Source organism: Meles meles, chromosome 5, assembly GCF_922984935.1.
Source record: "Meles meles chromosome 5, mMelMel3.1 paternal haplotype, whole genome shotgun sequence".
Classification (NCBI taxonomy): Eukaryota; Metazoa; Chordata; class Mammalia; order Carnivora; family Mustelidae; genus Meles; species Meles meles.
The window spans coordinates 101,959,725-101,986,873 of NC_060070.1; the positions used below are offsets into that span (position 1 = coordinate 101,959,725).

Here is a 27,149-nt window from a genome sequence, read left to right on the forward strand (position 1 = left end):
ATATGTACTCCATAAAGCTCCATGTCCACCTGCCATTCCTCAAACACATTGTGCATATTCTGGGTTTCTTTTTTTTTTTTTAATTTTTTTTTTTAAATTTATTTGACAGAGAGAGATCACAAGTAGAGAGGCAGGCAGAGAGAGAGGGAAGCAGGCTCCCTGCTGAGCAGAGAGCCCGATGCGGGACTCGATCCCAGGACCCTGGGATCATGACCTGAGCCAAAGGCAGCGGCTTAACCCACTGAGCCACCCAGGCGCCCCCATATTCTGGGTTTCATTGTTGTTGTTTTTTTGTTTGTTTTGTTTTTATTGTTTTTTTAAACATTTTTATTTATTTGAGAGAAAGAGAGCAAGAGCATGAGTGGGATGAGGAAGAAGCAAACTCCCCATTGAGCAGGGAGCCAGATGTGGGGCTCGATCCTGGCACCCTGAGATTATGACCTGAGCCGAAGGCAAAAGCTTAACCAACTGAGCCACCCAGCTGCCCTGGCCGCCATTATTTTAGTTTACACCTGACATGTTCTTCTTCCTGTAACTGTCAATTCTAAATGGTAAAGTAGGTAAATCAGTGCTTCTCACCTGTCATGTATATAGGAATCATCTGTGAGTCTTGTTAAAATGTAGATTCTGACTAAATAGTTCTAGGTTTGCATCCAAGATTTTGGAATTTCTAATAAACTTCCACATGAAGTCAATGTTGCTGTCCATAGACTACTTGTAGTAGCAAGAAATCCGATGTCTGTGTAAAATCATCCCCAGGGTCTCTAGCTAGAACGTCCTCTCCTTCTTTCACTTTCAAAGCACATTATTTAGACTCTCAATTTAGCACTTACCACGTTCAGCCTGCTTTGGTGCTCTGCTGTATGTGATTCTGTTCATTCCTCACTAAGCTCTCAGCTGAAAGCTGGCAGCACCAGCACGATGGTATGGATATGGGGTTCAACCAGTAATAGTCAAATTATCGCACTGAATGAAAAAGAATGAAATCATACCTTAAAATAACGTTGTGTTTTACGTGAGTATTCACTTTGAGATTGTCGACATAAATCAATTTAATTAATGGAAATAGTGAAAGAGAGTAGTGTTGTCAATAATTTCAAATGGTGAATATCTGATTGTGATATTTCCTTTTTCTTAAGAAAACACTATACATTATAGGATTCAGGGTGGGGTGATGTAGTGGATAGGATGACAAAGCCAATCTGGGATGATATAGTTTCTACAGATAATCAAATGAACGGGTAAAAATTTGTTTTTCAAACTCTGAGTTTCTTGGCCATAGTTTTAAAAAGAGTCGCTAAGTAAACCAGAGGCCAAAGTTGGATAACTCTGCGTACAGGCTGGGCATTAATTGGGGTAACATGGGACTCACTCTGTTGAGAGTAATTACGGAAAAGAATTTGTAGGGAATGAGGAAAGTGCAGTGGAGGTTTCTGTTGGAGGAGGTCATCAAGAGGATGTGACCTCTGCTTGACCCTTGGGCTGAACCCAGGCAACCAGAGGCTCCTCATCTCCTCCCCTGTCCTTGGAATGTACGTTCTGCCTATTGTTCCCACAGTAGGAGCCATTTCAAGGGCACAGCCTTAAGAGTGCAATGTGCTGGGGAGACCAGCAGGATGGTAATGGGACCGAACTCCGTTAAGGCTTCTATAGAAGCTTTGAAGATTCAGGTGCTTGGGTGCAGAGATCTACTCGTCCTGCAGACACCCAAGACAAGCCTGCATGTAAGTTCCCTTCCTTACTAAGCTGTCTACTTACTTATCTGGAGTAGCCTGCCTCCTCCTTCAGTCTCTCCTTGCCCTCCATGTACGGGAGTCAGTTTGTGAACCAACAATCTATGGTTTGTGGATATTTGCTGGTGGCTGGATAGCGGGCTGACTGTGGAGTTGGTCCAGCCTTGTGTGGGCACCTCCTGCATAATTCTGACTTTCCTTCTCCGGCATAATTGGCATTTCATTTCGGGATTTTCCATTGTATTTTAAAAATCCAATCAATGTAAGCAGAAAAGAAACTCCATTTTCAGTTAACCTTTTCCTCGCCTACCACTCATGTCCTTAGGGAAGCTTAAAGAATTTTCTTCGGTACACTAAAAAAGTAGATAGTTGGATATACTGCAAAACTTTTCAACACTTGACTCCAAATCCCCACGACTGCCAAGACATTCTTATAAAGAAATCATTTGGGGAAACTTAGCAACTACTGTTTTTGTGAAATGATCGCTGTGGGGATGAGGTTTATGCCTAACTTTTTTTTTTTTCTTTTTAATTTAGTTTCTGTATCTTGTGCCTGGTATCCAACGTTAGTTACAGAATAAACAGTACTTTGCAAAGACTGACAGGGTCAGCTGCTCTGGGAATGTGACTGGTGACCTCCCTGATGGATTATCGTCCTGCAGGCTGTTTCCAAGTCAGTTGAAAGGTAAGCATTCTTTCTGTATAAGTGCACGCTGCTTTGGAACACGGTTCAATTTCAACTGATAAATCTGAAAGTATATCCCGGGCACGCTGTCTCAAAGGGCACAGAGCTGTTACTTCGGGGGCAAAGTGATTTGTCATGTCAACACAACCACAACAGCGAAGTTGCTGGGTTTAGGGGAGGAGTGAGCTACAGTGTTGCATCTGGTTGCTTTGATTAAGCCCTGAGGACACAGGAAAACTTCCATCCAGAACTCGTTTCTCAAGTTAGAAACACACATTTTAAATCTAATATTCAAAAAGTAAAGCCTTCCATTTCTGAGTCCTTTTTTCCTGAAGTCTTCACCAATTTAAGCTGACTGTTGTCTTCACTTCTTTTTCTTTTTTTTAAAAAGATTTTATTTATTTATTTGACAGACAGAGATCACAAGTAGGCGAAGAGGCAGGCAGAGAGAGGAGGAAGCAGGCTCCCTGCTGAGCAGAGAGCCCAATGCAGGACTCGTTCCCAGGACCCTGAGATCATGACCTGAGCGGAAGGCAGAGGCTTTAACCCACTGAGCCACCCAGGTGCCCTTGTCTTCACCTCTGAAACAACGGTGGTATGAGTGTGTGTGTGTGAGTGTGTGTGTGTGAGTGAGAGAAAGACACAGAGAGAGAGAGAGAGAGAGAGAGAGACAGACATTATTAGGAAGTATACCTACTGTTCAGAGGATCTGGAAATATAGTGAGTATTCCCAAATGCAAGAGTGAAAACTTGTTCAGTGCACACATCGTGGCTGTCCCCATGAACAAGAGAAAATGTATCCCAAGTGTCTCGAAAATTGTAGATGCTGAGTATAGAATAGCGGAGAAAATGGAACATGCTGGAATTAGATCCCCAAGTGGTTTTAATCAGCTTCTCTGTTACCTCTCGAGGTATGGATTTAGTTTTATGTTAGAATTGCTGTTATTTCTAAATTATCATCAGTGTTGCTAGTATTAGTTTATTTTTAACCTCACATTTTATTTTTCAATATATTTTGATAAAAGAGTTGCATTTTTCAGATGCACACATTCAAAAAGCTAACACTTTTCGAAGTTCTCACAGCTCTCACTTGATTGAACTATTTTCTAGTGCTCCAAATGAATGCTCTAGCATCCAGAAATGATTTTATAAAGAAAATGTCTCTTTCCGGACATTGCCTAAAATGTCTTTTCTACAGTCATTTTTAAAATATGGCCCAGAACCAAAATAAGGGCACAAATAGTATCAGAAGAAGTAAAAAAAAAAATCATACTCCAGTAGGAAAGGTTTGTTTCACTGAAGATTGGTAATTACAAAGGTATAAATTTGTTAAGCTGTAATTATCATATCATATACTGATATTTTAGGGTTTGCTTTTGTGTCCACTTGGCAGATGCAACTTACAAAAATGTTTATTATGTAGCGACAAATTCAACTTTAAAAAATTTCTCTGTAGACATGATTTTTCACAAGCTGTAGGCATGTACCGTAACTCGGCATCCAGTACCTCTGGCTGCAGGAGCTGGAAGGGATGCTTACAAGTGGTGATGGTGGGACATTAAAAGTCTTCCTGTGTTTGTGTATTCCAGATGCACAGACAGATCAGAAGACAAGCAACAGAGGAATTTTCCAGAAGGGTCCCCAGCTGCTGCTTGAGAGTTTACAGTTGTCAAATCTGATAAACAGACTCAGGTAGGGGAGCTGGGAAAACTAGAAAATTCTGGGGACCGGTCTCCGCATTTTGTTTTTCATTGCCACCCCACTTGCCCATCCCACTTACCCATCAAACAGAGACTTTTGGAGACATGGGTGTAAATTTTCAACTAGGAGCAACACCAGTAGGTCAGTTCTCAGTGCTAGGTCTACACTAGATTTGCATTTGGCCCTTGGGTACACAAGGGAACACATTTCCAGTGTGGCTTTGGGGACAGGCTCCTGCACGCATGTGCCGAGTGTAATATCCTGGTCCACCAGTAAATGGGTATAGAGCTTCCATGGACTTCTGACTGGACTGTAGAGAGTATATAGGACCCACGCAGGGCCTGCTGCAGGTGGTATGTGGAGAGATAGACCTGTATAAGAGGCATTCATTGTCTCAGAAGAGGACCCCATCTTAATAAAAAGGTATTTATCCTTGGAACACACAGTGAGGAAGATTCTCAGTTGTCTACACCAGGCTTTGCAGACTTATTTTTTCCAAAGAAAACAGCATTTGTCGTTCATGCCTTATGGGTGTCTGTCTACCTTGTGAGGTTTCCTGTGCTTTTGCTGTGGAGCCGCAAGTCCCTTAAATGGCAGGTGTGGGGAAATCAGCACTGAAAACAAAAGACACTGTATTAACTCGCTGAGCCTGTAGAAGAACAATCCATTTTAATAGCTGCAAACTCCACTTTCCCCCAGTTTTTGAATAGAGGCACAAAATGACCAACTCTGAGCAACTGAGGTTTCACCCTCTGGAAGAAGCACATGATAAGGGTGCCAAGATGTCAGTATATTGAAGTAATATCATTTGCTGAGGGTCATTTGTTCCACTTTTGAATGGAATTCTTACTGGCCTACAGTGGTGTAGATTTTAATTTCCTGTTTGGAGTGACCGGTTACTCATATTATGTTTCTGGTAAAAATCATAAATTTCCAGCTTAGAAAGGAATTACCGATATTTCTTTGTATGTTTTTAAGTAATAGCTTTCTGGAGATATAATTCACATACCATAAAATTCACTCTTTTTTTTTAAGGTTTTTATTTATTTATTTGACAGACAGAGATCACAAGTAGGCAGAGAGGCAGGCAGAGAGAGAGAGAGAGGAGGAAGCAGGCTCCCCGCTTGAGCAGAGAGCCCGATGTGGGGCTCGATCCCAGGACCCTGAGATCATGACCTGAGCTGAAGGCAGAGGCTTTAACCCACTGAGCCACCCAGGCGCCCCAAAATTCACTCTTTTAAAGTATACGTTACTATTTAGTGGTTTTAGTATATTCGGAGTTATGCCATCATCATGACTATCCAATTTCGGAATATTATCATCCCCTCAGAAGGAAGCCGCATAACTGTTAGCTGTCACTCCTCATTCTGCTCTCCCTCACCTCCTGGCAACCACCCATTATCTTTCTGTCTCTGTGGAATTGTCAAGTACTCTGGATTGTTCATATAAATCATCAAAGAATATGTGGCTTTTTTTGTGGCCAGCGTCTTTCTCCTTTCGTATTTTCAAGGTTCATCCATGTGGTGGGAGCATCAATGCTTTATTCCTTTCTATTGACAGTTAATAATGTGCTCCTGTGGCATATTTCACATTGCTTCACCATTCCTGTGTTGATAGACATTGGTGTGGTTTCCACTCTCTGACTGTTATGCATCATGCTGTATCATGAACGTTTTTGTGGACACAGGTTTTCACTTCTCTCGTGTACATCGCTGGAAGCGGAATTGCTGGGTCGTACAACTTTTTATATAAAATGTTGAGAGACTGCCACACTGTTTCCTTTTCTAAAAGATGTATTTATTTGTTTTAGAGATGAGAGAGACTGCATGAGAGAGTGGGTGTTGGGAAAGGGTACAGGGAGAGACTCTCAAGCAGACTCCCAGGGGAGTGCAGGGCCCAGCTTGGGGCTGGATCTCACACCCTGAGATCATGGCCCCAGCTGGAATCAAGTGTCCAGTGCTTCACCTACTGAGCCACCCAGGCGCCTGCTACACTGTTTTCTGAAGTGGCTGTTCCACTTGACAGGCCCACCAGTCACATAGGAGGGCTCCATTTTATCTACTTGTTGCCAATGCTTGCGATTCTGATTTGATTTTAGTCATCCTAGTGGGTGTGAAGTGTTATCTCGTTGTGGTTTTGATTTGCATTCTCTAAGCACAACATCTTTTCATATGCTTGTTGGCCATTTGTTTGTCTTCTTGGGGAGAGATGTCTATTCAAATCCTTAGGCATTTTTAAACCGGGTTGTTTGTACTTCATATTGCTGAGTTGTCAGTATCCTTTATACAGTTTGGATATAAGTCCTTTATCAGGGGAATGATTTACAAATATTTTCTCCTACTCTCTATTAATTTTTGTCCCACTTTTGTTCAGACTTTGATACTATCTTTGAACTCGCTTTTTTTCTAGATAAACTTCACATAGCCCAGGGAAATAATGGCACATACTTTTAGCGACAGCCTGCTGGATGCCAGACACTGTGTTAAGTTCTTGGCACACATTACCACGTTTAATTTTTGTAATAACATGAAGAGTCTGGTATCATCCCTTCTTTTAAGGGAATGGGCACTGAAGCTCTGAGAATTGAGTTTGCTCAAAGTGACCCAACTAGAAGGTGGCAGAATCTGCAAATGAGTCCCATTCTTCCTGCTGCTTCAATCTCTTGTTTTCTCCTTTACTCCAACAGTTAATTGTTTAAGCAAGGCAAGTGAACATCAGTACTGTGTTCCTCTGCAATATGATTTGTGCTGGATAAATGCGTTTGATTCCGATCTCCTACCCAAAGTCGTATGAATAACAGCGAATGACAAGTCTTAAGTCACATCTGTTTGATGCATTTCCCTCCTGCCCCCCTCTCATCCCCCCTTCCCCTCTCTTCCCTCATTTGCTTTTTTTCCCCCCCTTTCCTTCTTCTCTCTCCTCTCCTCTTTCCGTTACAAGAATTTATTTGGTCCTTACTATGTTCTAAGTGTCTGGATGAAATGATGCATAAAAAACCCTCAAATGAATAGATAAGGAACACTCAAAATATCTTGCAAAATAATATAACATCAGAGGTGATAGGGCTGTGAAGAAGAATACAGCAAATGAGTGGGCAGAGGCTTCTCTATTTTAGATGGGGTCGTTGGGGAGATCTGGATAAAGTGAGAAGGGAGCCGCATGACTCTGGGGTGAGAGCATTCCCGTGAGAGGAAGGAAAATACTTGTGGGACAGACAAGCAAGAAGAGACCAAGTTGGACCTATCTCAGCTGTTTGACCAGTAATAGATGAGTGCTAGCTTTGGCTAAGCATAATTTTACCTAAAAAAAAAAAAAAAAAAAAAAAAAAAAAAGTCGTGTCCCTAAAATATATCTGAACTATCTTTAAACATAGTTCTGTAAGGGGATGGAGTAGCTAGTATTCACCACAAAGTGCTGGTGCTGTTTACTCACTCTCCCAGTTATGCCTACGATGAACTTATTTGTTCAGAGGTGCTAAGTGCACAGTGGTTAGGAGTTTGGGCCAAGGAACTTGAGTGCCGTGAGTTAGTTGTGTAACTGTCTTATTATTATTTTTTAACTCTAAAATGAGTGTGCTAGTGTGCTAAGGCTATGGTACAAATACCATAGACTGGATGACTTAATAGAAATATCTTTCCTCCCAGTTCGGAGGCTGAACATCCAAGGTGTTGGCAATGTTGGCTTCCTTGCAAGGCCTCTCTCTTTGGTTTGTAGAAGGCTGCCTTCTGTGTCTTCCCATGCTCTTCTCTGATTTTTCTGTTTTTGTCTTAATCTCTTCTAATAAGGACACAAGTCATATTGGATTAGGGCCTTCTCTCATGACCTCATTTTACCTTAATTACTTTTTGATGTATCCTATTTTCAAATATAGTCTTATTCTTAAATGCTGGGTATTAGGACTTCAAGATGATTTTGTGGGGCAGGGGACACAATTTGGCCCATGATAATGGTGAAAATAATAGTATCTACTGTTTAGAGTTGTTTCGAGAATTAATTGAGATAATATATGTAAAGCCTTAAAGGAGTTCCTGGCACAAAGTGAGTGCTGTTAAAGTGTGCTAATTAAGAGTATTGCTATCGTACTTAGGTTCAGTACACGGTAAGTTTGTTGAGGGACGATACATAAAGATTCTATTTTTGAATTTTATTATTTTTATTTATTATTTAAAAAAATCTGCATGTACCTAGAATAATTGTCACCATTACAGCTTCTCAGTGCATATTCGCTGAAGTTAAACTTTTTATCCCTGGTAGGAAGAAGATCACAGGTGCTCTCATTATCACTCTTTTCTCCTTCCCCACTAGCTCTGCGTTCCACCACTCCCCTGCTCCTAACTGGATCCCAGATTTCACCTTCAGGCACTAAACCAGCAGTAACCGAGTTTCCTTTTGCAATCACAGCATGCTTTTTTTTTTTGTCCCCCCCCTCGAGAGATTTTGGAAGTTGCATTTACATAAAATTTCAGCTATCGCCTTGCTTTTGACACATACCAAACTTGCATGCCAGGACGCTTGTAAGAAAGACATCAGTTTTCAAACTTGTTAAGGCAACAGGGTATATGATTCCTTATCTGGAATGCAAAGTTGAGGCAAAGAGGGAAGTCCCTTTTGCCGGTGAGTCAGATACAATGTTTCTGGATTCATCCTTCTGAAGCAGGGCTGGCTAGCTAGGTTTGCTTCCTACTAAGTGTTTCACTTACGAGATCCTCAGCCCTTTTTTCATGTGTGATGATAAGTTCATCTGTCATGTGTGACAATAAGTGTGGAATAAGTTCTCTAGCCATTCTGCCTGGCAACAGAGAACTGGCTAACACCACTCTGAAGGATGGAGCCCCACAATATATTTCCTAAAATGTTTTCTTAAAAAATGAAGGAAAAACTGATGGGAAACTTGTGTTAAATTCAGAAACAGGTTTAAAATGTTTCAAACAGACCGAGGGATTAGACCACAATGGAGATCAGTCTTGGCTTACTCTGAAAGCCACTTTTTCTTTTTATTTCCATCCACATATCTGGTTTCGTGCAAAAATAGAGGGAGTTAATTACCATTGAGTCACACAATAATTTTCTTTAAGACATGTAACAGTTTTCAAAGAATTCGGAAAACATTTATTCAATTGCAAAAAAAAAAAATAATAAATTTCATCTCCTATGTCCTAACTTTGCTCCCAGTAGAAAAACCAGGATCATGAAGAAAACCAGTTTTATTTTAGGAAGGGAAACACCACTTTTATTTTAAGGGGTTTCTAAACATCAGTTGCCAACTTTTCATGGAAGAAAATTGGCAATATCCCTTGAATACATGTGTTATGTCTTAAGAGCTTTCACTAGTTATCCTTTTGCTCTTTTCCTGTAAGTGGTTTTTTAAACTTTTGAGCTACAAAATAAGGCATAACTGTCTGGACTACCAGGACCCAAATTGGAATTCGAGAGAACGAGGCTGGCTGAATCATATTGGCCATATGATCATTACATTTGTCCTTTGTAAACTGCTTTATTAGGTCTGTATTCTAGAGTATGTTTTATTCTGCTCCAATGGCTCTGAATGAATTCTTTGATGGTGGCTTTTTGTCACATGCATCTTTCATGGTTCAGGGAACCTAACCTGTTGGAATATTTTCCTGTTGAAGAGTTTGCTTTTCTATCTAGTGACATTTATCATTATCTAAGGCCAGCTGCCTGACTTCTCTTCAGTGCTCTGTTTATGGGGTTTGAACATCTATAAATGGAAACACTAGCTAACCAGAAACTATCGCCAGGGCTTTCTGATAGTGTCCTGAGCACTCACAACTTGGAATGTCCTGCAATATCTAACATGTAAGCACGTCAAATCATTTTCTAGGCAGACTCTGAATCTCTTTTTCTGTTTCTCTCTCTCCCTCTCTCCCTCTGTCTCTGTCTCTCTCATTCAGTTTCAACATGGAATTTGAAAAGCATGAAAAAGGAAGCTTATTAAATGAGAAATTAGAGGAGAAACTGACGGTAAGACGTGTGAGATTTAGCATACACAGATTGATAACGCGACTGACATAGTGACAGAGCCGCGGTCACAGGCTGGAAAAGTTGTACTAACCAACTTGTATTTCGATGTTTTTCTCGGGTCAGCAGCCTGAAAATTAATGAGTTCCATGGACTTTGATGAACACAGTATAATAAAATTATTAAGAAAATTTCAATACTAGAATGTGGGCAAACTTGATTTTAGTTAAATGATGTGATTTACCTCTGTTTTTAAAACTGGAATCCATTTATTTTGAGCCCTTGTTGTATTGCCTCAATACTGGGAGATTATTTCATTTATTGAGCTGACTCTTAGGAGAGTCCAGTTTCTCTGAGATATGAGGAAAATGTGACGAGAAAAGATATAAGTATTATATGCTATTTTAATATTTTATCAAGTAAGTTAATGATCTGGTGTAAGGATAAAGCTTACTCATCAGAAAGGTTTGATTATTTTGGTATCAATGTTGTAAAAGTTAAGTTGACCTTGATGCTGAGAAATTACATGTCAGTGCTCTGTAGAGGTTACCTGTTTTTGCTCAAACATAAAATATACTATAGACTGGAGTAGTGGAATGTGTTGTTCCTGGTTCACCTGATAGGTATAGGGGGCTAATTATGTTTGGAATGTGCTGTGGCTAGAGTCAAGGATAGAACAGGGCATGGCTAATTTTAACAACAGTACAAGTAGCAAAAAGTAAAACTACGTCAACTCTAAGACTATGACTTCTTCAAATTGTGAGACTGCATTGTTCTGGATGTTTGAAATAGGGATTTATGCCCTCGTAATGATATTAAAACCTGAGAGATGAAAAAAGATATCCAGAGGGTTGAAAATTCCTGAAATGTATTAGAATTTCAAAGTCTTGAAGAAATTTATTGAATAAAATGTAACTTTTTCTTAAAGGATTCAGGTCATCCATTTGAATATAGCTGTGGATCTCTGTTCCAGGTGGTTGTCTAAACATGTATTGGCCAGACACTTATTTGGCCTTTGACTATCTTGAAAAGCTATGAATTGTTGGAGAACTAACAAGGGGTCTTGAGTCAAAAAGATCTGAGTGACAGTTCTCATTCCACTACTTCAGAATGCAGGAATATGGGATTTTGTTTATGCTTTCTGAGTCACAGTTAACTCACTTGTAAGATGGGGAGTAGTAATACTAATTTGAAGGATGTCATGAAGATTAAAAACTATAATGTTTGAGGATTCCCTGGGCTGAACCTATTCTTTTCAAACTGTTTTTGGCCTGACTTATAAGATACATACCCAAATTTATTAATATAGAAAGAGAAATATGAAGTGTATTTCAAAATAAAAGGAAACCTTAGATATGCCCACCTCAAAGGCTTGGTAGTTATAAAACTTTTCTGGAACTGGATAGAGAGTAAGTAAATACATGAATAGAGAGTTGCTATAAATTTGTGAAATTTGACCCAGAGCTTTCTGGCAATCTTTTACAGGGAGTTTTGCAAATAAATACAATGAATATGGGACAAGTAAACAGAAGTAAATTTGGTCTCTTATTATGTGGGGTGATTTGATGTAGACATATTTCCCTCTTCGAAGGGTCAGACATTCTGCATGCTGGACTCTACCTTTAACACAGACGTGAATCTAGAAGTAAGCAAAAACCTCTCCTTAGAGGACGTCACTGTCACAAAATACATGAGCATTACTCTGGAGGAGAGATCTAGGGCTAGCCTCCGATTAAATTCCAGAGGAGTGGAGGGAAGCGTGGGACAGTTGGGAAGGCCTGGGAACATCTAATCTGCACTGAGAGGAGACAATTCTGGGGTGGGGAGGGAACACATTAAAGTTCAGTGGTGTGGGCAGTTGTCTCTATGGGCAAACAGAGCTATGTATGTAACCCAGATATCTTTCAGATAAAGGAATTTTGGTGACACTGTTATCAAGAAAAGGTTAACATATTCAGTATCTCTAAGAGAGCTGGAAAATATATATCTCTGGGAGTTTACAGTAGAAATTATTTTGGTTAACCCTTTAGCTATTTATGTGGATAAACATCTAAAACAAACATCTAAAAACATCAACTTGTGGAGCCTTGTGTTCCTTGCTAATACCAAGGTAATACAGTATGCCTGGCTAGGTTGCTGTATACAGTTAAAAAATGTATTTTTGTAGAGTTCACTAGGTTCTGAAAATTATTAAATTTATTATAGTCAAATTTGCAAAAATGTGGTTTTTAGAAGGTGAAAATATTTTTCTATGAAAATATTTAAATATGTATACAGTATAATATTGCTGATTGTAGTATGTATCTTCTTTAAAATTAAAGGTGTACACATAAAGATTTTTATTATGAACAATGTGATGAACTACATCACACAATTAAGGAATTTACATGATTGGCTTTATTTGAAAAAAATTGCAAGGTAAGATCTACAGCAAAGAAGAAAATCAGCAGTCTACAGATTTTTAGAACTTGTTTATTCTATCCAAAGAAAGAGACAAACATAAATTAAGATTCTTTCTGTTTCCTTCAAGATTTTATTTAGATTCACATCAGTTCATACATAGTGCGGTGTAAGTTTCAGGGGTAGAATTTAGTGATTAATCAGTTGCATACAACACCCAGTGCTCATATCCAGTGCCCTCCTTAATGCCCATCACCATTTACCCCAGTCCCCTACCCTCTCCCTTCCAGCAACCCTGTTTGCTCCCCATAGTTAAGAATTTCTTATGGTTTGCCTCCCTCTCTGTTTTCACCTTATTTTATTTTTTGTTCCCTTCCCTTGTGTTCATCTGATTTCGTAAATTCCACATGTGAGTGAAATCATATGGTATTTTTCTTTCTCTGGCTGATTTATTTTGTTTGGCATAATACCCTCTAATTCCATCCATGTAGTTGCAAATGGCAAAATTTCTTTCATTTTGATGGCTGAATAATAGTATATATAGAGAGACAGATATATAGACATAAATATATGTACACACACACACACACACACACACACACACACACACACACATCCCACATCTTCCTTATCCATTCATCAGTTGATGGACATTTGGGTTCTTTCTGAGTTTTGGCTATTGTGGACATTGCTGTTATAAATACTGGCATGCGTGTGCCCTTTCAGAGCACTATTTTTGTATCCTTAGGATAAATACCTAGTAGTATAGTTGCTGCATCACAGGTTAGTTCTATTTTCAACTTTCTGAGGAAACTCCGTATTGTTTTCCAGAGTGGCTGCACCAGCTTGCATTCCCACCAACAGTGCAGGAGGGTTCCCCTTTCTCCACATCCTCACCAGCATCTGTCGTTTCCTGACTTGTTCATTTTAGCCATCACGACTGATGTGAGGTGGTATTTCACTGTGGTTTTGATTTGTCTTTCCCTGATGTCGAGAGATGTTGAGCTTTTCTTCATGTGTCTGTTGGCCGTTTATATGTCTTCTCTGTAGAAATGTTCATGTCTGTTGCCCATTTCTTAACTGGATTATTTGTTTTTTGGGTGTTGAGTTTGATAAGTTCTTTATAGATTTTGGATACTAGCCCTTTATCTGATATGTCATTTATAAATCTCTCCTCCCATTCCATAGGCTGCCTTTTAGTTTTGTTGACTGTTTTTGCTGTGCAAAAGCTTTTTGTTTTGATGAAGTCCCAAGAGTTCATTTTTGCCTTTGTTTCCCTTGCCTTTGGAGACACGTCTAGCAAGAAGTTTCTGTATCTGAGGTCAAAGAGGTTGCTGCCTGTGTTCTCCTCTAGGATTTTGATGGTTTCCTGCCTCACATGTAGACCTTTCAACCATTTTGAGTTTATTCTTGTGTGTGGTATAAAAAAGTGGTCCAGTTTCATTCTTTTGCATGTTGCTGTTCAGTTTTCCCAACACCCGTTTGTTGAAGGGACTGTCTTTTTTTCCACTGGGTATTCTTTCCTGCTTTGTTGAAGATTAGTTGACCATAGAGTTGAGGGTCCTAGTCTGGGCTCTCTGTTGATTCCATTGATCTATGTGTCTGTTTTTGTGCCAGTTCCATACTGCCTTGATGATGACAGCTTTGTAATAGAGCTTGAAGTCCGGAACAGTGATGCCACCAGCTGCTTTCCTTTTTTAGGGTTACTGTGGCTATTCAGTGTCTTTTCTGTTTCCACACAAATTTTAGAGTTGTTTGTTTTAGCTCTGTGAAAATGCTGGTGTTATTTTGATAGGGATTGCATTGACTGTGTAGATTGCTGTGGGCAGCATAGACATTTTAAATTATACTTGTTCTTCGAATCTGTGAGTATGGAATGTTTTTCCTTTTCTTTGAGTCTTCCTCAGTTTCTTTCATGAGTGTTCTATAGTTTTCAGAGTACCGATCCTTTTCCTGTTTGGTTAGGTTTATTCTGAGGTATCTTATGGTTTTTGTTAAAATTGTAGATGGGATCGATACCTTGATTTCTTTTTCTGCTGCTTCATTAGTGGTGTATAGAAATGCAACAGATTTCTGTGCATTGATTTTGTAGCCAGCAACTTTGCTGAATTCCTGGATCAGTTCTAGCAACATTTTGATTGAGTCTACTTAGAGTATCATATCATCTGCAAAGATTGAAAGTTTGACTTCTTCTTTGCCCATTTGGATACCTTAATAGGATTCTTTACTACATATCCAATATAGACTTCACCTTATAGGGATAAGAGAATTGCTACCGTTAGCTGTTGACACTTTTTTTGCCCTGAATTTGTTACTTTTTGGAAATTAGAAGTAAAGATTCCTGGGAGCTTGACAATTATAGGTGGATCAATAGATAATCAGATAAGAAATATGATAACTCAAGTCTTTCAATATGTCCTAACATTATCAATCCCATCTAAATTTTTCACAAATCGGTTGATATTATCCCAATTTTTTAAACATGAAAAAGAAAACTCAAATAGCATGGACTTAAAGGGACATTTCCATAAAGCCAACATATTATGCTGTGCTGGGTATTTTAGTCCTCCCTGATTCTGCAAAATCAGATTACACTAAAGGTGATTTTTATGGGGATGCAGGGAGGGAGAGAGCTATTTTGTAACAATACAGTTCTGTTTGGTTGGTTCTACAGTAACTGGTGTTCGAGTTGAATAGATCTTTTGTTTTTTCTTGATGAGATTTGAGTAACCATTGTATCATGTGTTCCCCAAAGTACATTCCTCAGAATTCTGATTTTCTAAACTGCCCTGCAAAAAGAGGTTCTGATCTATGCTCATGAATATTCATGAAACACTGTATAGGATGAACTACACAGTCTTACTTCTTTTTGGAGACTCGTACTGTGTTTTAACACATTAAAGGCCTTGAGACATTTTGGAGGTTCGTCTTGTATTTCTTAAACTCCCTACCAATGTAATGTATTTTACTGTGTGCATGCAATGACAGTGAGTATCTTGGCTACTATTCTCTGGAATACATTTTAGGAAGTGATGTGTCAGTACATTAGTTGTCTGATTTTATTTATGAGTTTCATTTTCAGAATAATGATACAAAGAACAATAAATTTAAGCTGAATATCATTTGTTATCTATAAAGTGAAGTTATTTCTGGAGTAGAGTTGAAAGTAAGTACACTACTATTTAGTATGTTTTAATAAATAAGTAAAATTAAGACAGGATATCCTGACTATTTTCCAAAATCTTTTTAGGTCATTAAATGCATCAACAGAGAATTTCACTTACAATTATCTTCAACTTAAATTTCTTAATGAAAAGGAACAATTCATGTATTAACATAGTAAAAATGGCCATGCACCTCAGGATATTCTGAAATAATGTTTTCTTTCTTTAAGGTATGATAAGAACAAACATATTTTATGTATAGACCTAATAATTTCTATTATTTGTATCATATGTCTCAAGAGATAATTCAATCTTCCCAAGTAATAAATGTTCAATAAATATCACAAAAATGATAGCGAGAAGGGTAAATCATCCAATTCACTTTATATGAACCTTGGTAGAAGCAAATTAACACAGTAGTCAATTTCTGAATGTCATAAATATTGCTTTTTTGAGTAAAAGAAATTTTTGAGATTGAGAAGTTATCTGACAGATTTTTAATAGGATGTATCTCATATAAGGAGATGAAAACTAAAATTTTAGGTAATTAAATTTTAGATAACTAAAATTTTACTTTTTATGTTTAAAATTTTTCAACTTGTTTTGACTTTGGGGGTAAAAGTTTTATCCAATGATTTGCAAATTTACCTATAATCTCAAAAAAATTTTTTTTCAGTTTCAGAAAGAAAGAGATCATGTCACTTCTTTTTGATACAATGAAAGAGAAAATAAATTGAAGAAAAACTGGTAAAATGCAGAAACAGAAAATTATGCATTTTTAAAAATTCTGTGATCATTCAGTGAAGCACACTTTTTAAATAAGGTTTAATTAGCTTTTCATAGCTTCATTAATACAAATAACCCTAATTATTTTCTGAGAAGAAATTTTTTAGCAAACAAAAAACACAGGACTAGCACTTGGCTATCGTTCCCAATGTTATTATCTGATGACAAGTCTGACTTCTGTTGGGGGCACCTTTGCAGATGCAGTGTAGTGTCTGTTAGGTAAAGAAAGCAGAAAGAGCCTTTTAAATAAATGGACATTTTTGAATGTCTGTTTTGAACAAGATAGGGTCCTATGGACTGTAATAGAAGTTCACATGAGAGAGAAAGTCTTGACTGCCAAGAAGATTATTAGATTTTATTATTTTTTAGGAGGTTATGAAATAATCATGATAAATTTAGTAGCTGGGAAATATCTAAGTGTAGAAAACATAAACATCCCCAATTCTTTTTCTCACAAAGGCTTGAGACAGCAAGTCTGTAATTATTCATTAGAACATCTTAACAGTGGGACAACTGTAAAGTATTCTACATTGTAATATATTTTATTCTGTCATGATATTGACTGTTGGAGGTCACTGAAAGGACATGGCCACTGGCTGACCCACAATGAGCTAAGACCCTGGTAGTTGGAAGTTGCTCCCTGCCTTGCCACCCCCTTCCTTGGAATATACATTCTGCCTAATTTTCCCATGGGAGCTGTTTTCAAGGAAGTAGCCTTGAGAGAGTAAGGTGTTTTTGACACCATTTGGATGGTATAGTGTCTGAACCCAATTAAGTTCTCTATACAGACTTATAAGATTCTGGCGATTGGGCGTGGAGATCTACTCATCTTGTGACACCTAAGGCAAGCTCATCAGTAAGTTCCTGGCTTGGTAGACCTGTTACCTACCAGTCTGGAGCAGTCTGCCTATTTGATCTCTCCTACCCCTCCATGTGTGGGGACCAATTTCGAATTTCACCTGGGAAGCTCCCACGGTTTTGAATGAACAACGACATAACCTATTTTTCTAGTGTCTAACTAGAGTCATTGGTAATATGTACTCAAGAGGTGCTGACATGCTTGAAAGAAAAGATTAAACTGCTAATATTTCTGATGGGTCTTCTAGAGATAATTTTTAGTATGGCTTGAATGTTGATTCTGCTCCATACATAATTCCTGACAAGACAACGTCATATAATAAAATAGGTGATAAACTGAGGTTCGTAAATCTCTGGTGGTCAGGTGCTAGATCTATGTGTCTTCATCATAATTGATTGCCCTGGATCTTTCTCTACTAAGTTTGATAATAACCAAAAGGAAGGAAAGATGAAAACAAACAAATGAACAATGATATTTCCTTTCCTTGGCATTTGATTATTTATTTTAGAAAACTCCTTCCATTTCTCTGCCATTTGTAAGACTGGATCAATGACTCTTGCTATGTTATGGATTTTAGGTTGGCCTTGGGTGTTCATTTTGATGGTAGAGGATGTGAATTAATTTGTCCCCAAACCTTAATTCCTCTGTGATGCTGGCTCGTGTTTGTGTTTATGTGTGACACCATGGAGAATGGTAGGCATTTGGGCATCTTTAAGAAGGCTGCTGGTCCTAACATGTTTGTGGTGCCTACAATGCCTTCTGTGTCCCTATTTGGCAGATCTCCCAGGATGGCCTGTTCCTTACCAGTAAATTTTGAATTTATTCTTTTCTCCAGGGAGGACTAGAGTTCTGTAATAAGTTGACATACAAAATACTCTGTGGAAATAATTATTTAAAAAAAAACCCAGATGGGCAATAATAAGCCAAATGTTATGGAAGTGCCTCCATAAGGATCCCTCAAATTCAAAATTAGGATTCTGTGAATTTCTGAACTCAGTGTCACTTCTGAATTTTTAGTAAGATTAATTTATTCCCGTTTCTTAGGGAGCCAAGAACTCTCTGAGGAGTCAGTAAACGGGTCGTAGGATTGATCAGTCAGCACCAGTGTTACAGATTTCGCTGGTTAAGGCTATGTTCTCCAAAGAGCTGACACATCCCTCTAGCATTAGTAAGAAGGTTCTGGTTTTACTGCAGATGAAGTATAGTTGCGAAGACTAACCATGAAATGGAATCATTTGGCAGATCAAAGTGAAAAACTAAATAATTGCTCTTAAGTCTCTTTTGCATAAGAAATAATTCCACCTTAACTTCTCTCTAGCCTCCTTTTCATAGAGAGCCAGTAACCCAATTCTTAAATATATGAAGAATCTGTAGCTTGAAATAAAAAAAAAAAAAAAGGAGAGAGGAGACAAGATGCCATAGACCATTGGGATTGATGGGAAATTACTAAGCAATAGGAACTGAAGTCTTAACGGGCATAATTACAGAATGAAGTAAGACCACAAAAATGATGAGTTAGGGTAGGTGAGTACATGCAGGAGTTCTGAGTACCATCTTAACATCTATGAAAGCCGAAACAAAGAACCTGTGCCTTTGGGAGTGTGTGTGTGTGTGTGTGTGTGTGTGTGTGTGTGTGTGTGTGTCTACCTCCGATTCCAAAGAGGTCTTCCATCTCATTGGATGTTCCCTCATGTGTGGTAAAAAGCATGTTATATCTGAGTCTAGGAGACCATTTTTAGTGTTAAAGTCATGTTTATGTGACCTTAGACAAATCACATAACCTTAGGTCTCCTTCCTTACAGACTGAGAGGTTGGGTTGGATTTGTAAAGATTGCTGTGGGTCTCTAGCATTTTATAAGTCTGTGAAAGTGTCCTTGAGCTGTGTGGTTATTAACTCCTTTCCATACCAAACAATGCCTACTTATACAAATATTACAAACCTTGAAATAGATTATTATATTTTTATGTCATCACTGACCAAGTGTGAAGTCAAAGTCCTTGTTACTAGATTCTTAGATTTTTTGCAGTACAAAATTTCACAGTTCGGTACTCATAAATTGAATTACACGTATTCTTTATGTTTTCACTGAGAAGCAGCAAAGATTTGAGAATGGGATCGTGGGAGAACACTATGGACTAGATAAAGAAAATAGTGTATAAGTGTCTTAATATTAATGTCAAAATATAGTAAAAATAAGGTATTCTATTTTCTCATAGTACTACATAAAATAAAGTCAATGCTGTGTTTTCATCAGGAACAAAAATTTAGAACACATATGTCTGCGTTTTAAATGTTATTTCTAAGATGGTTTCATAAGCTGTTACTCATTCTGCTTTGTAGTTCTTACCACTCCCGGCAACGTGCCTGACACAGATATCTTGGTCCCTGTGCAATTCTAATTTTAGTCCCTTTGCACTGCTGAAGGTGGAGGAAAAAGTGGACTGCACCCGAATGGCAAAAATCCAGCCACCAATTCCATTTTTCTTTTGCCTTTAAGAAAAATGAGGACTGTGTCTGTTAGCACCCAGGGACGGGAGGGGAGAGTAAAGTGAAACTGATAAGGATCCAGATTTCTACTTTATGGTTCAAATGAAGTTCTTGAAGCCATCCAGTCCTTTGAAAACCACTGCTAATTAAAGCAGTGTCTGCTGATAATGTAAGTCTGAGATGCACTGTTTGAATGGATCTTTTGATGCAGCTCTGTGTGTTGGTGAATAACAGAAGGGAGATGGATCGCAGGCTTTAAGCGAACGGTGCTTTCACACTGACATTTATAACACACTGTACGTGCGGCGAAATATTTTCTGGGTTCTCATTGTGGGAAGTACAATTACTTACATATCTACTTGTTCTGCCCCAACTTTGGCTCCCCTCAGGGAATGACAAATAGACTGTTGTATTAGTGATGTAATTATATTACCAAGTCATGGGCTTTATTTTGCTACATGATCTTCATAAAAATAAGGAGATGATTTTTTAAAATGGTGAGAGGATGTCTGTGGTTTCATTGCCAGTTTTCTCCTTTATTTATGACCTAAAAATTTCTCCAGGGTACGTTCATCAATTTTCTTCTCAGTTAATGGGCATTTCCTTGCATATGTAGCTTCTGGAGAAGACGTCACCCCCAGTTTGTTCTTCAAAATAGGCCTCCTGCCCTTGTGGGTGTCAGAATGTAGCAATTCAGAGACCACCTCATGCTTTTAAATACTAACTCGGTGACATTTGTCTCAGGAGCAGATGAGAGAGCCCATAAGATTGCTTTCCTAAACCTGTAATAATTTCTCTGGGATATCATGTCATAGTGGGAGACTGAAGGAAGAAAATGTCAGCATGAATTAATAAGCTTATCACAGAGAGTAGGGAGTTTTTTTTAGAATGTGTGAAGGAAACATGGGAAATGAAATATTTTTGTTCTTATTTTTTTTTTCCAGTCAAGCTTAGCTTACAATATGGAGATTCCTACATGTTTTGTTGTTTTATCTGCTTCTGCTCATCCATCCATCCATCCATCCATCCATCCATCCATCCAGGCTGGGAGTCCTCTCCTTACAGCTTGCTGACCTTCTGGCTTCCTGGATCCCTTTGCATGTAGTATGGAAGGAGATGAAGGAGCTAGTCTTAGAGATTTGCAATGAATTCTCTTCTTTGAAACCCTATTACAGTCATAACCCCTGCGGAATTTGCCTGCCTCGAGTCTGGTGCACCCTCCAGGGTTTGCCAAGATACTTATTAGTGTTCCTTCCTGCCTGCGGCTCTGCTTCGTAGCACAGCCATACACCTTCATCTCCTTTTCACCTTCCAGAAATTTACAGCGTGCTTTTTCATGCTGACAGCTCTCCCCTTCCAAATCTCTAATTGTTGTAGGTTTATTCATTTACATTCCTTTATTCTCTTATTAATGGGATCAAGAAAACGATTCGAGAGAAACTTAATGTATTCCATCAGCCATCTTGATTTATTCTTAATTTTATCCTAAATGCTTTGTGCTCTCAGTAGGTGGTGTGTCATGGACCATCTTTATTTTTTCTTCTTCACTGAGAGATAAATGAATTTGTGTGGAACCGTTGCATAGGCTATGTTAAATGGCATGCCAAATAATATTCTGAGTGTATAACTCAAAAATATTTTAATGCCATTTTTAAAAGCTTGAATGTGGAAAATTAAGAAATTTCTAGTTTTTACCCTTTTTATTTGTGCCGGAGTGATTTTGGTGGTTAAGTACAAGGAGGCTGGTGTAAGGGTTCAAATATGGGCTCTTATGTGCTCAGCCTCTATGAGCTACAGTTTCCTCATCTGTTAAATGGGATATGACTTACCTCCCAGGGCTTTAATAAGGACAGAGAATGAAGATATATTTGAAAAGTGCCATTCATAATAAGCACTCGCAAACCAGTAGTCTTTAGACATCTGAGAATCACAGTGGTGTACAAGTTACTTCTCCTGTCTGGGGAATCCTTAGGCTGTGACTGCAGTTCGGTTCCTTCAGTCAGACCATGTGTGATTTCACTCTGATTGTTAGGCTGGAGGCTGTGCTTATTTTCCCACTAGGAAGGGTGCCATCATCCAACCTTTAAGTATCTTTTTTTTTTTTAAAGATTTTATTTATTTATTTGAGAGGAAGAGAGGCGAGTACACATGAGTGGGGTGGGGAGGGACAGAGGGAGAGGCAGAAGCAGACTCCACGCTGAGCAGGGAACCCCATGCGGGACTTGATTCCAGGAACCTGAGATCATGACGCGAGCTGAAGGCAGACACTTACCTGACTGAGCCACCCAGGCGCCCCTAACCTTTAAGTTTTAATTTTGTGTCAGTTTTGTGAAGACTGACAAATATTCAAAAGCAAGAGTGTTTAAAATGATGCCTATTCTGAAAGACATTATGGCCCAGTATCTGTGGCGAATAATTATGTTACATGAATGCAAGTACTATATACATATGGAATAAATGGATGCATTGTGAGGTGTGAATAATTAGGGACATGCCTATTATGTAGCTCTTAAAGTTAATAAAAATTATACCAGGCAGGATATTTGTAGGAGGCAAAGAACTCAGGTAAGTAGAAATAGAGTTAAGGAAGACATTGTTGTGCTTGTGTGTGTGTGTAAAATGTTCAAAAGAGGAACACGAATATGGTTGACAACAGTCTGGTTCAAAAAAGTTTTAAACCTGGAAACTATTTTGTTCAGGATATCGTAATTTATATCTCTTACCTTCATCGGGCATTTTTTTCTTCCCTGCACCAAAGATATTTTCCCAGGAAAGCAATACTTCCCACAGTTCATTAATTTTTTCACTTAAGAATTTTTCTATAAAACAGTTTCATGCACTACAAGTAGTGCTGTAAATTGGTACCACTTTTTTGGAGCACAATTCTAATGTGTTAAGCACTTACATACACACTGGCCAGACAATTTTTCTCTAGAAATCTGTTTAAAGTGAAGAAATAAATATTTAGTTATAATGATGTTTATTACAACAGTATTTATGGAAGTCAACATAATGGAATTAAATTCTAATCTCTTATAAAATGCAAGGAAATTTAAGGATAGTAGGATAGTGGAATATGTATCACTTTTTTTTCCTGTAAAGATATAGATATTATGAATGATTCTTTTGTGGACCCTACAGTTACCAGACCGCTAAGATGCAATCAGTGCGTATGTTTGTGTAGCATAGCCCTTTGAGCTCAACCATAGAATCTTAATCATCCAAATAAAGGCAACAGTAGCAGGGGTTTAATTGTATTTTTCAGTTTTACTGAAATTTCAAATAGCTCAGTGATGTTTTTCAAAACAAACTCACATGTTTATAACTCTGCTGGCCTGATGAGATTGTATCAGGGAAGAAGTCAAGGACAGTCGTCTTCATATGAGAGCAGACTTACAGAAACCTTGAGTGCTTTCATCCTTTTGCCTTAACAGCATCACCCCCAAGAGACTGAAAATACCTCTAGGCCAGCAGCTCTATTTTCCTAGTAGCCAGGGCTGTGTCTGGGACATGGCAGGTGGCCCTCTTGGATGAACCGCTGAGGCATGACTTTGGCATGTCTGTGTGTGTATGTGTAGCATGCCCTTCATCTGATTTGGTAAGTGACAGGGATGCCAAACTGATCAATCAAGTCAATCACTTCTGATGGACTTGTAACTCAACCCCATCAGTATTGTCTGTGAGTAGGAAGGGGAAGCATTCTGTGAAATCTCTGTGTGGTGCGAAGAACACTAAACGCCAGCATGTTTGGTGTTGGCAGTTGGGCAGAGGCATCAGCACCCTCCGCTCAGAACCCTGGAACTTCATGTGGCCACAGGCAGGAAGCCTTGACCTTGGTGGCAGAATTGCAGATTTGGACACTGGCCATAGCATGGCTGCAGGGTGATGGCCAGAATGTGAGAGGAAGAAAATGTCAGACTCCGTATGTTAGCCAAAGCACTAGTTCATGGAGCAATTACAGAGGTTGTGGAAATTTCTCTGTGGGAAGAAGTGCATCCAGATACTGTTTTTTGTTTTTTAAAGATTGCATTTATTTATTTGATTGAGAGAGAGAGAGAGGGTATGAGCGGGAGACCAGGAGCAGCAGAGGCAGAGGGAGAAGCAGACACCTCACTGAGCAAGGAGCCCCATGCGGGACTCTTTCCCAAGGACCCTGGGATCATGACCTGAGCCAAAGGCAGACACTTAACTGATTGAACCACCCAGGTATCCCAAGATACTATTTTTAATACAGTTTTTAATGATTAGCTTGACCTCATTTTAGCTCCAAGAACAGTATATTTATAATTCCCTTGTGAACATTAACTACTACCAAAAAAATGGTATATAATATTAGGTATTTTCAGATACCTGGAAATTCTTTATCACTGGCAGTTATGATTAACAAGATATACTTAGGAAATTAATAAAATCTGCATTATCCTTTGGGGATTTTCATGTTTATTTTTAATGAGTTTATGTTTTGCTTAGACTCTTTTTTCTTATCCCACCAAATTCCGGTGCTGAGAGGTAGATTTTTCTCAAACACATTCAACAGCAGCTGCAGAGTATGGATGAGAGTGGAGTACTTCTAGATCTGAAATTTTTGTGCATTTGGTTTTGGTTGGTTTTTATAATAGTTGAGAGGTAAAGGGAATTATTTTTTGGTTCCCCATGTATTTAAATTCCCCAGGCACAATTTTAGGTTGATACTTAACAAAAATTCTAGGAAGGAATCAGCTTATTGTCATTCTAAGGGCACTAAGCATGCTGACATTTTTTCTGATTACTCTGTTTTTTGTTGACATTTTACCATTAATAATGAGATAGCTATTGCTGTTCTAATCCAGTAGTCTAAATATTTAAAGACATTATTCTTACAAAGTATGTTTAATTGAATTTTTAATGTAATACCAAGCTTGAAAACCAAATATCTTTTGAATAATAGTTTAAGATAAACTGAATAATTCTGCCTACGTGATGATTTTGATAATAGCTGGAGCATGTTTCACATTCCAAGAAGTAGACAAAGCACTTACCTTGCCATCATCATTGCCATTCCACAGGGTAAATGATATTATTTTCATTTAATAGTTGAAATAACTAAGTCATAAGTCAGTTGCCTAGGACACATAGCAAGCCAGTGGAAGACTTTGACCTCCGGACAAGCTGGGTCCAGAAACTGCCCTTCCAACCACACTTGTACCTGTCTCATTGACAGATCCAAAACCTCAGCTCTAGCCCTATGGTGATTTACTGTTTTCCTTTGGGCAAACACATACTTGGTGTTTACGCCAACATACAACAATAAAATAACCCAAACTGGTATTTATATCACGGAAACTTTATTATTCTTTGTTGAAAGATTAGACTAATGTTTAGTCAGTGTGGAAAGGAGTAAAACGTTACTACAATGGACTGTACATGAGTAATAGTACTTCAGCACACTTCTCCTGAATTCACTTAACATCTATTAAAACAATTTCTCTTTAAATATGGCAATACTTTTGATAACATTGAATTTTCACTAGAAATATAGTTAGATAGATGATCACTTTTACATAATATCAAAAGTAGTCTTTCAACATCTTGCTTATTATTTCAGGATCTAACTTCTCAGTCAACTGTATTGTTGAGTCTGAGATGCTAAAGATTCTGATTCCAATTGCAATGAATGTGGGATGTTTCCCCACATGACCAAGCAATTCTTAGATACCAGATGTTTATCCTACAATCTAACTGAATTCTGTGGGGTGTGTGTGTGTGTGTGTGTTTATTTCTTCAAATTTTTGTTTATATTCTAGTTAGCAAACATACAGTGCAATATTAGTTTTAGGTGTAGAATTCAGTGGTTCATCACTTACTGATAATACGCAGTCCTCATCATAACAAGTGCCCTGCATAAGGCCCATCATCCATCTAGCCCATCCCCACCCACTCATCTCTGTCAATCCTCAGTTTGTTCTCTATCATTAAGAGTCTCTTATGGTTTGTCCCCCTGAATTTTTTCCCCCTTCCCATAAGTTCATCTGTTTTGTTTCTTGAATTCCATATGTGAGTGAAATTATTTGGTATTAGTCTTTCTCTGACTGACTTATTTCACTTAGCATAATACACTGTAGCTCCATCCATGTCATTATAAATGGCAAGATTTCATTATTTTTGATGGCTGAGTAGTATTCCATGGTGTAAATATTTATATATATACCTCATACCTCTTTATCCATTCATAGGTTGATGGACACTTGGGATCTTTCCATAGTTTGGTTATTGTTGATTATGCTTCTATAAACATTGGGGTGCACGTACACCTTCTAATCTGTATTTGTGTTTCCTTTAGGTAAACACCTACTAGTACAATTGCTGGATCATGGGTAGTTCTATTTTTAACTGTTTGAGGAATTCCATACTATTTTCCAGGGGGCTTCACCAGTTCGCATTCCCACCAACAGTGTAAGAGGGTTCCCTTTCTCTGCCTCCTTGCCAACACCTGTTGTTTCTTGTGTAGCTAATTTTAGCTATTCTGACAGGTGTGAGGTAGTATCTCATCATAGTTTTGTTCTGTATTCCCTGATGAGGAGTGATGTTGAGTATCTTTTCATGTGTCCATTGGCTGTCTGGATGTCCTCTTTGGAAAAATGTCTGTTCATGTCTTCTGCCCATTTCTTAACTGGATTATTTGTTTTTTAGGTGTTGAGTTTGACAAGTTCTTTATGGATTTTGGATACTAGTCCTTTATCAGATATGTCATTTATAAGTATCTTCTCCCATTCCATAGGTTGCCTTTTAGTTTTGTTGATTGTTTCCTTCACTCTGTAGAAGGTTTTTATCTTGACGAAGTCCCAATTATTCATTTTTGCTTTTGTTTCCCTTGCCTCCAGCGATGTGTCTAGTAAGATATTGCTGTGGTGGATGTCAAAGAGGTTGATGCCTGTGTTTTTCTCTAGGATTTTGATGGTTTCCTGTCTCACTTTTAGGCTTTTCATCCATTTTGAATTTATTTTAGTGTATGGTGTAAGAAAGTGTTCAAGTTTCATTCTTCTGCACATGGATGTCCAGTTTTCCCAATATCATTTGTTGAAGAGACTATATTTTTTCCACTGGATATTCTTTCCTGCTTTGTTGTGGATTAGTTGACCATAGAGTTGAGGGTCAATTTCTGGATTTTCTAGTCTGTTCCACTGATCTATGTGTCTTTTTTTGTGCCAGTACCATACTATCTTGAAGCTTTGTAATAGTTTGAAGTCTGGAATCCTGATGCCTCCTGTTTTGCTTTGGTTTTCCAGAGTCATTTTGATTATTTGGAGTATTTTCTGGCTCGATATGAAATTTACAATTATTTGTTCAAGCTATGTGAAAAGTACTGGTGGTATTT

At 38.3% G+C, this 27,149-nt stretch overlaps 1 protein-coding gene and 1 long non-coding RNA gene across 2 annotated transcripts in view; both read left to right on the top strand.

The window, feature by feature from the left end:
- Window positions 1-1,569: 1,569 nt before the first annotated feature.
- Window positions 1,570-4,112, top strand: LOC123941852. The gene is made up of 3 exons (XR_006818360.1): window positions 1,570-1,724; window positions 2,271-2,418; window positions 4,008-4,112. It is a non-coding gene; the product is annotated as an uncharacterized LOC123941852 (long non-coding RNA).
- A 5,896-nt stretch (window positions 4,113-10,008) lies between these two features.
- LOC123941851 (muscular LMNA interacting protein) overlaps window positions 10,009-27,149 on the top strand; it is a 259,159-nt gene continuing 242,018 nt past the window's right edge. The window contains exon 1 of the mRNA XM_046005630.1: window positions 10,009-10,101. Coding sequence (XP_045861586.1) covers window positions 10,039-10,101 — 63 coding nt within the window. The 5' untranslated portion in view covers window positions 10,009-10,038. The remainder of the gene's footprint in view (window positions 10,102-27,149) is intronic.